General features: G+C 41.9%; 1 protein-coding gene across 2 annotated transcripts in view; it reads left to right on the top strand.

The window, feature by feature from the left end:
- Positions 1-12,640, top strand: part of znrf3 (zinc and ring finger 3) — a 247,536-nt gene extending 234,896 nt beyond the window's left edge. For both annotated transcript variants that reach the window (XM_063034302.1, XM_063034301.1), the window contains exon 9: positions 11,443-12,640. In XM_063034302.1, coding sequence (XP_062890372.1) covers positions 11,443-11,495 — 53 coding nt within the window. In that variant the 3' untranslated portion in view covers positions 11,496-12,640. The remainder of the gene's footprint in view (positions 1-11,442) is intronic.
- The last annotated feature ends 1,318 nt before the right edge of the window (positions 12,641-13,958 follow it).

Below are 13,958 nucleotides of genomic sequence, written 5' to 3'. Positions count from 1 at the left end.
AAGTCAAAGTAAATTTAATATCAAAGTACATATATGACGCCGTATTCTACCCTGAGATTTATTTTCTTGCAGGCATTTACAGGGGAAAACGAAGAAATACAATAGCGTTTATAAAAACTATAAACAACACTGTCAAACAACCATTGTGCAAAAGGCACAGTGCAAAATTACAGTAAATAATAAATAATACTGAGAACATGAGTTGTAGAGTCCTTGACAATGAATCTGTGGATTGTGGAATCAGTTCAGAGTTGAGGTGGGTGAAGCTGTCCACGCTGGTTTTCAGAGCCGGATGATACAGGTGAGAAGAGAGAATGATTTGGATGATGGGGAGTCATTGATGACAGTGCTCTTTGCAAATGTGCTCCATGGGGGAGGGGGTGGGCTTTGCCTGTGATCGACTGGACTGTATTACAGCAGTGGCTGAAGGAGTTAACAGAAGCTCGAACGAGGATTTAACTGAGAATATGTGATAATCTCTAAAGGCACCAGCACCTGTTCATTTTTCAAAGTCTTTACATACTGGTGCACTGAAAGTCTACAGTGAACTGTATCTTCAAATTTACTGCTGTTTAGATACAGTATTTGCAGATCTTTGGTATAAGGCAGGTCTAAGTACACTTTCAAAGCAACCAGTGGTACAGTTAAAGCTCGATGAAATTGGCAGCTTAGGAGAGCCGCATGACATTGACTGAAACACACACATCAATAAAAGCTACTGGATTTTGTTGTTTGCACCCAGTGCCACAACACAAAACAAAACAATAAAAATTCTTAATGTAACATCTCATTATGCATCTCTAATGATTTGTTCAGTTCATTGATACATTTATGTCTTTTCCTTGACATTTGGATAATATTTATCATCCAATTGACATTTTCCTGGGAGTGTTAATTAGAATTGTCAGAGATACAGCTTCTTGCATACTGCTTGCACCGAACAAATCATTGCAAAGTGCAGATCAGGTTTCACCTTCTTCGGCTTTTACGTTCCTCCCACTTTAACCCTCCCTGCATCGACCTGATTTCTCCCTCTCAGCAGGATTCACCTATCACATACCAGCTCTTGCTGCACCACCTCCCTCTACCCTCTTGTCCCCGCTTTCTTCCAGTCCTGGTGAGGGGTTCCGACTTGAAACAGGGACTGTCCATTCCGTTCCGTAGACGCTGCCTGATCTGCAGAGTTCCTCCAGCAGAGAGAGAACCTTCCGGGGAGACGGGCTGACGGTTCTGCCTGACGGAGTCAGCTCTTTCCCCACCCTTCTCTTGTCCACCTTACTGCTGCTTTCCTGCACTTCTGCATTGCCTCCGGTTTTGTTCACTTTGACTCTTGCTGGGCCCCATTCTGGCCTCCACCCTCTGTTTTAGCAACCCGTTGAAGAAGCTTAATGATTCTGAAACAATGCATGCACACAGTGTGCACCAAGGATCAGCTTTATTCACCCTGTACATTGGCATTATTAGGAATTTGCTGTGGTGTATTGTCATGCAACAAAAGCAACTTTCAACAATTGTAAAAAAATTAAATATTATTAAAAAGAAAACTTAGTGTTAAAATGCAGATATGGAATAAAATGTGCATAAATACATCAATACCAGCATGTATTTACAATGTGGTTTAAAGTGCTTACAGTGCTTTGCAGTGACTGAGTTATTAGATAGAGGGGGTGGGGTAACTGGAATGGTCGATCAGATTAACTGCCTTGGGAAGAAACTTTTAAGATGGCATTAAACAGTTTGTTTTAATAGCCCTACAGCGCTTTCCAGAATGGAGCTCTTGGAAAAGGCTGTTCGCAGGGTGAGTAGTGTTCACAATGATTCGAAGAAGGACCTGCTTCTCTCTCCTGGAAATATGAGGCTGCCACACTAGATAAGAGCCCGTAGTGTTACAGGAAGGATACTAGCATGGATAGAAGATTGGCTGACTGGCAGGAGGCGAAGAGTAGCAATAAATGGGGCCTTTTCTGTTTAACTGCTGATTACTAGTGGTGTTCTGCAGGGTTCACTGTTGGGACTGCTTTTTACATTATATGTCAATGATTTGGATGGCGGAATTGATGGCTTTGTGGACAAGTTTGCGACTGATACAAAGGTAGGTGAGGGGCAGGTAGTGCTGAGGAAGCAGTAAGTTTGCAGAAGGATTTGGACAGATTAGGAGGAGGGCAAAGAAGTGGCAGATGGAATACAGTGGAGGGAGAAGTATGGTCTTGCAATTTGGTAGAAAGAATAAAGGCAAAGTCTATTTTCTAAATGGGGAAAAAAAATTCAGAAGTGGATTTGGGAGTCCTAGTGCAGAATTACCTAAAGGTTAACTTTCAGGTTGAGTCAGTGGTAAGGAAGGCAAATGCAATGAGGACTCATTCATTTCAAGAGGACTTGAATGTAAAAAGAAGGAGGTAATGCTGAGGCTGTATACAGTGATCCCCAACCACCGGGCCGCAAAGATGTGCTACCGGGCTGCGAGGAAACGATACGAGTCAGCTGCACCTTTCCTCATTCCCTGTCACGCACTGTTGAACTTGAACACACACACCCCCCCGCCGCCCCCGTCAGCCGGTCCGCAAGAATATTGTCAATATTAAACCGGCCCGCGATGCAAAAAAGGTTGAAGGCATTGGTCAGAGTACACTGGAAATATTGTGATCAGCTCTGCGTCTCTTATCTAAGAAAGGATGAGCTGGCCAGACAGGGTCCAGAGGAAGTTTATGAGAACAAATCATTTCTGCTGACCTGACTGTTCATTGTATTTTTTGTGCAGACAGCACATGCCCAAAGACAAATCCCCAAACGTGCCTCTGGGCGTGGGCATGTTCCATCCAACCTCTTCACACCACTCCAGACACTAGTGTAGGCATCCCCTATTCACCTGCCTCTATGTGTGTACCTGCACACCCCACTTGCTGGCACCTGTGCCACATGTTTACATGATTTGAATAGTGGACTGTTACAGGTACTACAGCATTCCAACCATTCCTGAGAGAGGTCTAGCATCTTCCTTTCAGCAATGTGCCTATATGGTTCAAAAAGTTGTTTATTATAACTGTAGCAGATAAAGTTATAATTAAGTTTATCATAAATTGCTGCCAGATCATTCTACAACCATTCAAGCTTTCGGATGTTATCTCTGTAATTTGCTCATCTCAAGATTTTGTTATATAACATTGGAGCGTCACATATGTGTCCTGGCCAACATTTGTCAGATTAACTTCAGGAAATCAGATTACAGTAAATGATGATTTATCTTGCTGCAGAAAAGGAGGCCACCTGGCCAATTTAGAAATGTCAACTCTCTGTTGAACAGTATAATCAATCAATCTCTATATTGCTGCAAGTCTCTTTCACTCAGATGCCTATCAAATTTTCGTTTGAAATTATTAATCATTTCTGCCTCCACCATCCTCATGGGTAGTGGATTCAAGATCATTAACACTTGGTGCATGGATAAGATCTTCTTCATATCCCCCACTATTAATCACCCCAAGTCCCTTACTATCAGGTAATAATAATTTTCCTTTGTCTACCTTGCTTGACAATATGATGGAGAAGAGTCAACCTGGGTAATCTGTTTAGAATTCTGGGAGGATGTATCTGACAGAGTTGATGAAGGAGAACTAGTTCCTGCTTGTTTTGGATTTTCAGGGGCTTTCAGTAGTGGCCTGCACAAGAGGCTGGTTGAACAATGTTACAATTCATGGAACTGAGGTAATGCACTACCATGGAATGAAAGCCGGTTAACAGAGGAGAAATAAATCGATAAAAAGCAGGTCTTTCCCTGGTTGCTGGACTGGGATTAGATGGGAGCTGCAGAGATCTACCTTCCAACTCCAACTATTTACAATCTATAGCAACAATATCCCTGAGCAGAGTAAATGCATCATTGCTAAGTATGCTGGTGAGACAACCGAGAATGTGAGTGATGATGAGAATATAAAGAGGCTTCAAATAGATATAGGCAAAGTAAACAAGCAAACAAAAGCACGACTGGCAGAGAATAATGTGGAAAATATGAGGTTATATACTGTGATGGAACAAACAAATGGTAGTTTTAAATAGTAAGAGACTAGGAGATGTGGATACTCAAAGGGATTTTAATGCCCTTTTAAAGAAGTTAAAGAAAGCTAACTTACATGTGCAGCAGGCAGTTGTGAAGCCAAATGATATGCTGGGCTTTACTGCGAGAGTATTTGAGTGTTAGAAGAAGGGTAACTACTATTAAGTCTGGGTAGAGTTATGGTCTCTTTCCCTAAGAACAAATATACAGTTACTGAGTTCATTCAAACAGATACTGTAGGATCAAGGGATATGGGGAAAAGCAGGAGAGCAATGTTGACCATGGTTTTCTGAAAGCACAGAACAGTCTTGAGAAGTCAAATGGCCTACTTCTGTTCCTATAATATAAATAAAGACATCCGTTAGTCTTGCGAGACCATGGATCTGCACCTGGAAAGTCTTCACTCTCCAGGGCGCAGGCCTGGGCAAGGTTGTATGGAAGACTGGCAATTGCCCTTGCTGCAAGTCTCCCTTCTCCACGACACTGATGTTGTCCAAGGGAAGGGCATTAGGACCCATACAGCTTGGCGCCAGTGTCGTCGCAGAGCACTGTGTGGTTAAGTGCCTTGCTCAAGGACACAACACGCTGCCTTGGCTGGGGCTCAAACTCACGACCTTCAGATTGCTAGTCGAACGCCTTAACCACTTGGCCATGTGCCCACACTTCTGTTCCTAGATCTATGTTAAACTTATTGTAAGCATTTATACCTCTATAAAATCTTCCTAAACCTCTCTTGCTCCAAGAAAAGCAACCCAAACTCCTCAATCTCCATCTTGAAGATAAAATCCCTAATCCCTCGGATCATTTGCATTCTTCCTAAAGTGTGGTGGCCAGAGCAGTACAGAGCCCCCACCCCACCTTCTTACTCTGACTTATCATCGTTTTTTCCATTCCTGATGAAGGGACTTGGCCCAAAACGTTGACTGTTTATTCCTTTCCATAGTTGCTGCCCGGCCTGTTGAGTTTTTCCAGCATCTTGTGTGTGTTGCAGGACATAATTCTCTAGTTGAACCTTATCGAACTTATCCTTCTTTTATACTGAATACTAACATTTATGAAATATAAGGTGCATTGCTAGGTCCTCTTCCAGTGTGTCCTACCACCTTCACAAATGCACACCAGCTTCTGAGCAACCGTGCCACCTCCTTCACCAGCATTCTCAGTGACTCCATCAAAATGTTCAATTAGTTAAAAGTAACCCTTGCTTTACAAATCTATGCTGGTTATCCTTAATTAGTTAAAACCTCTGCAAATGACTGTTCAGTTTTTGCGCAAATAAAGGTTCTAAAATCTTACCCACCACTGACGTTAGTCCAACAGTTACTTGGAACGTCCTTGCATCCTTTCTTCTCAACACCACCACAAAAGTACATTACCTTGAACTTCTTGGCCTCCTGCAGTCGATTGGCAACATTCTTGCTTTTTGCCCTCACAAAAAAGAGAGGAGGAGAAATTTCTTTAGCAAGCGGGTGGGGAGTCTCTGGAATTCATTACCACAGACAGAAGTGGAGGCCAAGTCATTGGGGATATTTAAAGCAGAGGTTGATAGGTTCTTGATTTGTAAGGGCAGCAAAGGTGACGGGAAAAGGCAGGAGAGTGGAGTTGAGAGGGATAATAAATCAGCCAAGATGGAATGGCAAAGCAGACTTAATGGGTTAAATGGCCAACTGCTGCTCCTATATCTTATGATCTCACCCTAAGTTTGATTTTCCTGGTAAATTTTGAAATTTTAATTTTGTACAATTTACCATGACCTGTTTTATATCTGTGTTTTAACTTATAGCCTTAATCTCATTTGATAATCAACCTTCTATACAGCAGCTTGTCAGACACTTCATAAACTCCACCCGGATTGTATCCCATTCATTAATTTTGCTCTTGTTGCTCTACCAGACAGTTCAGTTAAGTTAGTTATAATCTACGCATGCTCTCATTAATTGGGTCTTGCTAAACTTAGCAACAAGGAATGTCTTTGTACTTCTTCTTGAACATGTAAATTGAGTTTTCCACTTTCCCATCTGGGAAATATCGCAAGGTTATGGCAAACCCTTCAGTTCTTTGCACAGCAACCTTAACTGAAAGCTTTCTAGATTCTGGATCAGCGACTTATCCACGATAAACATAGTAAAACCATCCGGTCTGTTAGTTTCCATTGTCCATCCCCTGTTCCCTCTCTGCTTCTGTTGATATTTTGCTGGCATGCTCCTCTGTGCTCCTTTGTACATTCTCCCTGTTACCATGTAGGTTTCTGCTGGGTGCTCAGATTTCCTATGGCTAGGGTTAGGGTTATTGACTTGTGGGCAAGCGATGTTGGCGCGGGACGTGTGGCAAATCTTGCAGGTTGCCCCCAGTACAATCCTCGGATTGTGATGCAGAACAGCACATTTCAATGTATGTTTCGATGTACATGTGACAAATAAAGCTAACCTTTAAATCTGTAATATACTCTTGGCTTTCTAAGTTCAAGTCATCTGGCTACATATATACAACCAAATGAAACAGCATTCCTCTGGACTACGGTACACCCACAGTACATATACCACATGCAGCACCTAAAACAAAATATTACCACAATGAGTTAATAAAATATAATTCAAAATCCACATGAAGTCACAACATAGGTAAACAGTAATCGGTCAATTTTTGGTTGTCCTAGTGACGAGACCTTGGTGCTGGCAGAGTATTCATTATTAGTCTCACAGCATGAGGGAAGAAGCTATTACCCAGTCTGGCAGACTTGGTCCTGATTCTCCTGTGCCTCCTTCCTGATGGTAGTGGATCAAAGAGATCCTGGGTTGTGTCATAGAGATCGACAAAAATGCTTTGGGCCCTTTGTGTACAACTCTGTTGGTAAATGTCACAAATGGGGATAAGGGAGACCCCAATGATCCTCCCGGCGGTTTTCACTGTCTTCTGTAGGGTCTTGCGGTCCAATGCCTTGCAGCTTCCATACCACACAGTGATGCAGCCAGACTGGTCACTCGATGTTGCTCCTGTAGAATGGGGGTGGGGAGCCTTGCACACCTCAGAAGGTGTAGACACTGCTGTGCCTTCTTGATTAATAAGGAGACATTGTAGGTCCCAGTTAGATCATCTATTCTGTGCTCACCAAGGAACCTGGGTGTTTCCCTGCACTATATCATTGGATTTTGACAATGTGACTGGTCCACATTGCAAGAAGTTACAATTCCGTAACAACTGTGAAGCATTTTGAGATGCGATGGACACTTTTTGAAGAGGGTCTTAAGATTTTTTTTTAACTGTAAATACTCTGTCCTGTGATTACAAACCAACCAGGACAGTTAAAGTTTCCTTGATGTTACCGCAGTCATTTTAAGGATCATGTTATATTAACTACAGTATTCCACATTTAGTTCTTTATCATCTTCGTGACTGATTACTGCCCGCAGCTCCCAGGAAGGTCAAGCTCAACCATTCCAGCTGAATGAAGTGTTGCACTGCACATCAGCTGGAAGTCTCTGACCTTCTGGAGGCATTCAGACAAGTGGCATGAGCACCCCCACCCTAAGATCAAATTGCCACTTTACTGTTGGAATTACTTGCGGTTTGGCCCCCATCACATTGTTAGGTTGTGTTGGTTGTTAATGCAAGTGATGCGTTTCATTATGTATTTCAGTGAGCAGTCAGTGGGCACTTTATTAGGTCCATCTCTATTAGAACTAGGGGACAGGGCCTCAAGATTCGGGGGAGTAACTGCTTTTCCCAAAGAGTGATGAATCTGTGGAATTCTCTGCCCAATGAAGCAGTGGAGGCTACCTCAGTAAATATATTTAAGACAAGGTTGGATAGATTTTTGGATAGTCGGGGAATTAAGGGTTATGGGGGAAAGACAGGTAGATGGAGATGAGTCCATGGTCAGATCAACCACCATCTTATTGGATGGTGGAGCAGGCTCGACGGGACGGGCCAGATGGCCTACTGCTGGTCCTATTTCTTATGTTGCTATCTGCTGTACAAGCTGACAGGAAGGTGACAGTAACTCAAGGAACCAAGCTTTACAGCAATAGTGTGCAGAAGAGCATCTCTTAATGAACAACATGTCTCAAACACAAGGAAGTCTGTGGATACTGGAAATCCAGAGCAATGCACACAAAATGCCGGAGAAACCCAGCAGGCCAGGCAGCATCTATGGAAATGAATAGACAGTCAGCGTTTCGGGCTGAGACCCATCTTCAGGACTGAGAAGGAAGTGGGGAGATGCCAGAATAAAAAGGTGGGGGGGGTGGAGGGGAAGGAGGCTAGCTGGAAGGTGACAGAGGAAGCCAGATGGGTGAGGAAGGTCAAGGGCTGGAGAAGAAGGAATCTGATAGGAGAGGAGAAAGGGAAGGAGGAGGGGATCCAGGAGGAATTGATAGATGAGAAGAGGTAAAATGTCAGAGTGGGGAATCGAGGAAGTGGGGTAGGGGTGGATTTGTTTACCGGAAGGAGAAATCTTGAACATTAAAGCGGATGGGCTACAACAGCAGAAGACCAAGAACCTACTCGGAGCTACCTAATAAAGTGGCCACTGAGGGTATGTTTTGATGTGCACGTGATAAATGAATCTGAAACATCATGAACTTTTGCAATACCAGCTTTGTGTGGCACAAATGCACATTTGTGAAGCATTAGTTTTTAGAGTACAGTGCACTTTTGAAGATTGGAGTCTAATTGGGAACAGAGCTGCAACTGCCCTTGAGTGGTCTGAAAAGATAAAAACGGTCAAACTTAAGTATGCATTTTTAAAATTTAAATCCAGAAAAAATGCGAAGATGAAGGAAGCTGACAGAGCAGCAGTTCAGTAATGTGATGTTGTTTACTTTAAATAAGCAACATGAGAATCGTGCTGATCCACATCAATCTTATTGTGTGGAACCAGTCAGTCTTTTTCAATTAAATTTGCTGATTCTCCAATTATATTTCTCCTTTCCTCCCTGAACGTGCTGACTACGCTGGCATATTGTGAATGACTAATTGATGCAAATGGAAAATAAGAAGATGTATTGAAGATGAGAGGGGATAGGTTCAAGGGAGATGTGAGGGGTCAGTTTTTTACTTGGAGGGGTGGATGTCTGGAATGTGCTGCCTAGTATGGTGAAGATGCAAATATATTAGAGGCTTTCAAGAGAAGTTTAGATAGGTACATTAATATGAGAAAGATGGAGGGGATGGGCATTGTGTAGATAGGAGGGATTAGTTTTGGTGGGTATTGAATTTATTTTTTAGCTGGTTTGGCACAAACATGCTGTACTGTTCCATGCTCTGTGTTCATAATATGCTGAAAATACTCAGCAGGCCCTGCAGCATCTACGGAGAGAGAAATTGGGCTGGTGTTTAGATTGCAGACCCTTCATCAAATCTGGAACGAAAGGTGAGGAAGCATGTGTGTTATAAGTTGCAGAGACGGAGCGACTGACTGTCCATGACAGGTTGGGGACCAAGTGACACAATGCTTTGGAGCTCTCTGGTTATTTGAACAAGGAAGGATATTAAAGAGCTGGGAGAGAAAGACTGGAACCCCAAATAAAATACCCTGGATTGCAAGTGATTTATGGAGGGTTATTTGTGTTACGGGGTGGGGTGATAAGGTAAAAGGACATGCTTTGCATCTCCTGCAGTTTCCTTCAGAAAAGATTGGACCACACTAACATTATTTGTGACGTGTACATTGGAACATACAGTGAAATGCATCATTTTGCGCAAACAAGCAATGCAGTTCGAGGGTTGCGCTGGGGCAGACCACAAGTGCTGTCGCACTTCCAGCACCCTCAACTCCTCGACCGTAACTGTACATCTTTGGAATCTGGGCGGAAGCCGGGGAGAAGAGACAGCGGTAGGAATCAATCCCTAATCCGCGATCGCTGACGCTGTAAAAGAGATTGCTAACCTCTACGCTACCGTGGTAGAAAGGGAAGAGTGAACCAGTGAGTCACAAGGGGGACAGTCCATTTGGAAGGATGAAAGAAGAGCTGAAAATTTCTGCATGTTTAAAGAGAGGCAATAAAAATGTAGTCAATAGTGGAATCTCATTGAAGGTAGTGAAAAGTACAGAGGATGAGCCATCGACTGATAGGATATTGTGAGTGTGGTACTACTGGGTTTGAGGACTACTTGGAGGGAGGAGTCACAGCTAGGTTGAATCTACTATATGTCACCGTCCATTTCTCAGCTGGAGATATTGAACAGCAACCAGGAGAGAAAGTTGTGGAGGTCCTAATTCCCCACTTTCACTCAGGGGAGTTGAGTAGGACAGAATTTTTTTTTCTTTTTTTTTGGTTGTTTGCGTATACATCCATTTTGAGATGATGTTGTCGCTCAAATGCTCCGTACTTGAGAGATATGGATTCCCTGAACCATTCCAAGGAGTGATTCTGAAAAAAGGTGGGAAGGAATTAACTCATTGGGAAGGTACCCAGTGGTATTCTCTCCCCAGCGGGGCTACAAAGGCTCAACCATTGAGTATGTTCAAGAGAAAGACAGATAGATGTTTTGTGGTTATTGAATTGAGGGGGTGTGAAGGGTTGAATGAGCTACACTTGCATCTACTTTTCATGGATTTTATTGAACAGTTCAGCCATCAAGTGAGATGAATCGTATACACAGGAGTGAAACGATATGGATAAAATGACTGGCAAAATAATATAAGTCAAAGCTTTCACACACAGTGATTGTCCTGACCTAGAATTCACCTCATGGAAGAACATTGTAATCAAATTAAATCATCTCCTTCACATGGAACATAGATACTTGAGACAGAAAGGGATTGCTGTGTTGTGGGGAAAAAGCCAAGGTATATATTGGACAGGATTTGTCTCGTAAAGAGCTAGCACAGACTTGCTGGGCCAAATGGCCTCCTTTTGTATTTCACATTGAAATGCAGATCAAACCCAGGTCTGCCAGCTGGCTACATTTCTCACCTCGCTCATTTGACACAAATAGAATGTTCTGCATTCTGGAAAGATGAGAGGACTGAGGGGTCAGTCCCTGGAGGGCAGGAATTTATAATCAACTCATTAAACAGAAAATGCAAATAAACAAAGTTTCCATCTGACAAAAGACCTGCCCTTGGCAAGTCTGAGAAGCCATTCCTAGATGTGGGTTCATTGTATTCCCAATTGTAACTGTGGTGATGCTACTGATAAGCCCATAGTTTAAATTTGATGGTTGGGAATTGCTGCATTGGCAGATTATTTGTTGTGCAGAGAATCTGACCACTTCTCCCTCAGCCCTTGTTAAAAGTATACCAAATAATAAGTCACAGTTCACTTTACTGTTAGCAGGATGGTTGTTTGATAAAGAAATCCACCTATAGGTCGGAACTTTAAAAACTTACTTTTTTAGTGAGAGTTCATTCCTCTTTGGTAACCATGTTCTATTTCTTCTTTCTCTAGGGTCCGGACCATCCCTGCTAGAGAAAGAGTTTGTCACTGAACAGAACATCTGATATTTTTTAATATATATATAAAAAAAGTATATATATATGTGTGTGTGTAAATAAGTACGGAGATACGGGAAGCAATCAATAAAACTCCAAACCCAGTCCTTAACCGACTGTTTTAGCTTTGACAAAACACACAGAAGTGATAATATGGAGAAAGACACCAAATCCGATGCATCTTCCCACGACTGAGTTCGTGCTGCTTGTCTTGTGAGATCAAGATCTGCTGTTATTTAAAACCCTGCTGCCCTTCGTGGCAAGGCAACAAAACTACTGTTGTCGAGGAACATCAGGAATAAACTTTGATCTGTTGTCCAAGGGACTTTTGAGCCTTCTACATGCTCAGGGTTACGGTTGCCTTAGTAAGTCAGCAATATGAAATGTAAGAAGAGCAAACAGAGAAAGGGTGGGGGGGAAAATGAGGCTGCCGAAGGGAAAATTGGAGGGAGGGAAAACAAGTTGGGTTGGGGATGGGGAGGGAAGCGACAGCCATTTTCATGGCTGTTACTGAATGTTTTTCACTGTGCTGTATCAAGAGAACCCAGATTAGCTATAACAAGCACTCATGGAAGCCAAGGAGCAAGCTGAGTGACACAGCAATGGTTGAGTTAATGTTTAGTGCACCCATATTGAAAGGCACCACAGTAGAGTTTTATGTACACAATAATGCCTTTACTGCCTGACCAATCCATGCAAAGTAACAATTTTGTTGGGTACTTAAGGCACTATTTTATATTTGTAGCACTTAAAAAGATTTGTCTGAAATTTCTTGTAAAGAATTATAAAATGGTCAAGAGTTCCCTCCGTCATTACCAGTTTTTTTTTCTAACGTGTTAAAAAGGCTAGAAATTGTCTGTGTATATTCTGTATATGTATAGCGGCACATTTCATTTATGGAAATATGTTCTCAGAATATTTATTTACTAATATATTTATCTTAAGCCATGTCTTATGTGGAGAGTGTATGACATAATGAAATAATCATTGGAAAATCACTAACATGGGACCTTGTAAATACATGATAATTGCACACAAAGATTAAATATTCTCTGACCAAAAAACTGATTTTAAATTTTAGTACTATACAGTTTTGTAACAAAAAAAATGTACAAATGTCTGTGAAAAATACAGTTTTATCAAGTAAATCTTTACTGACGCTTTCTTGTGGCTCGACATCAAATCTTAATGTGTTTTTGATACTTGTTGCTAATTTCTGTATGCTTGAGTCAAAATGATAGTCAAAATCTTCTGTGCATTTTTGTTGCTAAATGTTCCGTGTGGTTAATTATCAGCCATTGCTACAACTGGTAGCACTCGTTTTGAGTCCTAGATAATGACAGTGTTGATCAGCTCTGAGGTGTGCGTAAAATCCAGGCAGAATCTCAGGTTGTAAAAGGTGCCCCATAAAAACAAGTCTTTTCCTGGAAATTTATTGCTACAAATCTTTAAAAAAGTGGGGTTGTGCTGCTGAAGACTAGCTTCGCATTGTAGCAGGGTGATTGTGTGCACATTACATATCTAGTTAACTTTACAAGAAATGAAGCTCCTTATTTTCAGGCAAGATCTCCATTCTCCAAAGCAGTTTTTACCGAGGTAAAATTCCCCCAAAAGGTATCAAGAGTGATGTCTGTAAGTGAAAAATTTGTTTGCATTGAGAGTTTCAACTTTGCTGAACTAAAAAAAAGATTGATACTTGACCTTGCAGCAACCAGCTATTACAGATGCTATTTTTCCTGAAGATGTAATATTTAAAGGACCAGCGCTCAAAAACTGTACACTTTGTTTCCACTGAGATCTTTGACCTCCTGTGGCCTCAAATACAACATTAGTCTGGGTTGCTTTTTCCATAGAGGGCAACTCAAATCAAGCCACCATCACTATGTTATTTGAAGTATGTGATTGTACTGGAGAGGCTATGGAGATTCATGAGGATATTGTCAGAACTGTATGATTTTAGAGTGAAGAAAGATTGATAGGTTGAGATTATTTTTATTGGATAGTTCAGGAGCATTTCGGGCTGTTCCTACTGATCTCCTCCACATCTCACAGTTTGTTGCTGATTCCCATATTGGGTCATTAGCTGAATTCAATCCAACAAGCACGAGCAATTGCCGATATTTTGAATATTGCAGGCACCCCCAGCCTCCTTGGTTCATGCCAAGGGATCATGGCTGTAGATCTGAAGACTTTCTATGATCCTTCTCTACTTGTAGGTACCATTCCTCAATAACTCGTATGACTCTTTGATCTCTATGCTTAGAAGCATTCTCTCACCTCCCACTCATCATTAATTTTTCCTTTCATCCTGTAGGAAAACCTCCCTGTAACTTGAAATGTGTTGCCTGAACCATGAGATGTCGCTTTAAGAGCTGGCTCTATTGATAAGACCTGGTGAACCATATGCCCAAAAGTGAAGATATGCAACATTTCAATAGGGGATGTTATAATGAAACTGACAAAGCTTCAGAT

Source organism: Mobula hypostoma, chromosome 27, assembly GCF_963921235.1.
Source record: "Mobula hypostoma chromosome 27, sMobHyp1.1, whole genome shotgun sequence".
Lineage (NCBI taxonomy): Eukaryota > Metazoa > Chordata > Chondrichthyes > Myliobatiformes > Myliobatidae > Mobula > Mobula hypostoma.
The sequence above is the reverse complement of the archived record's forward strand: the minus strand, read 5'-3'. Positions and strand labels throughout refer to the sequence as shown.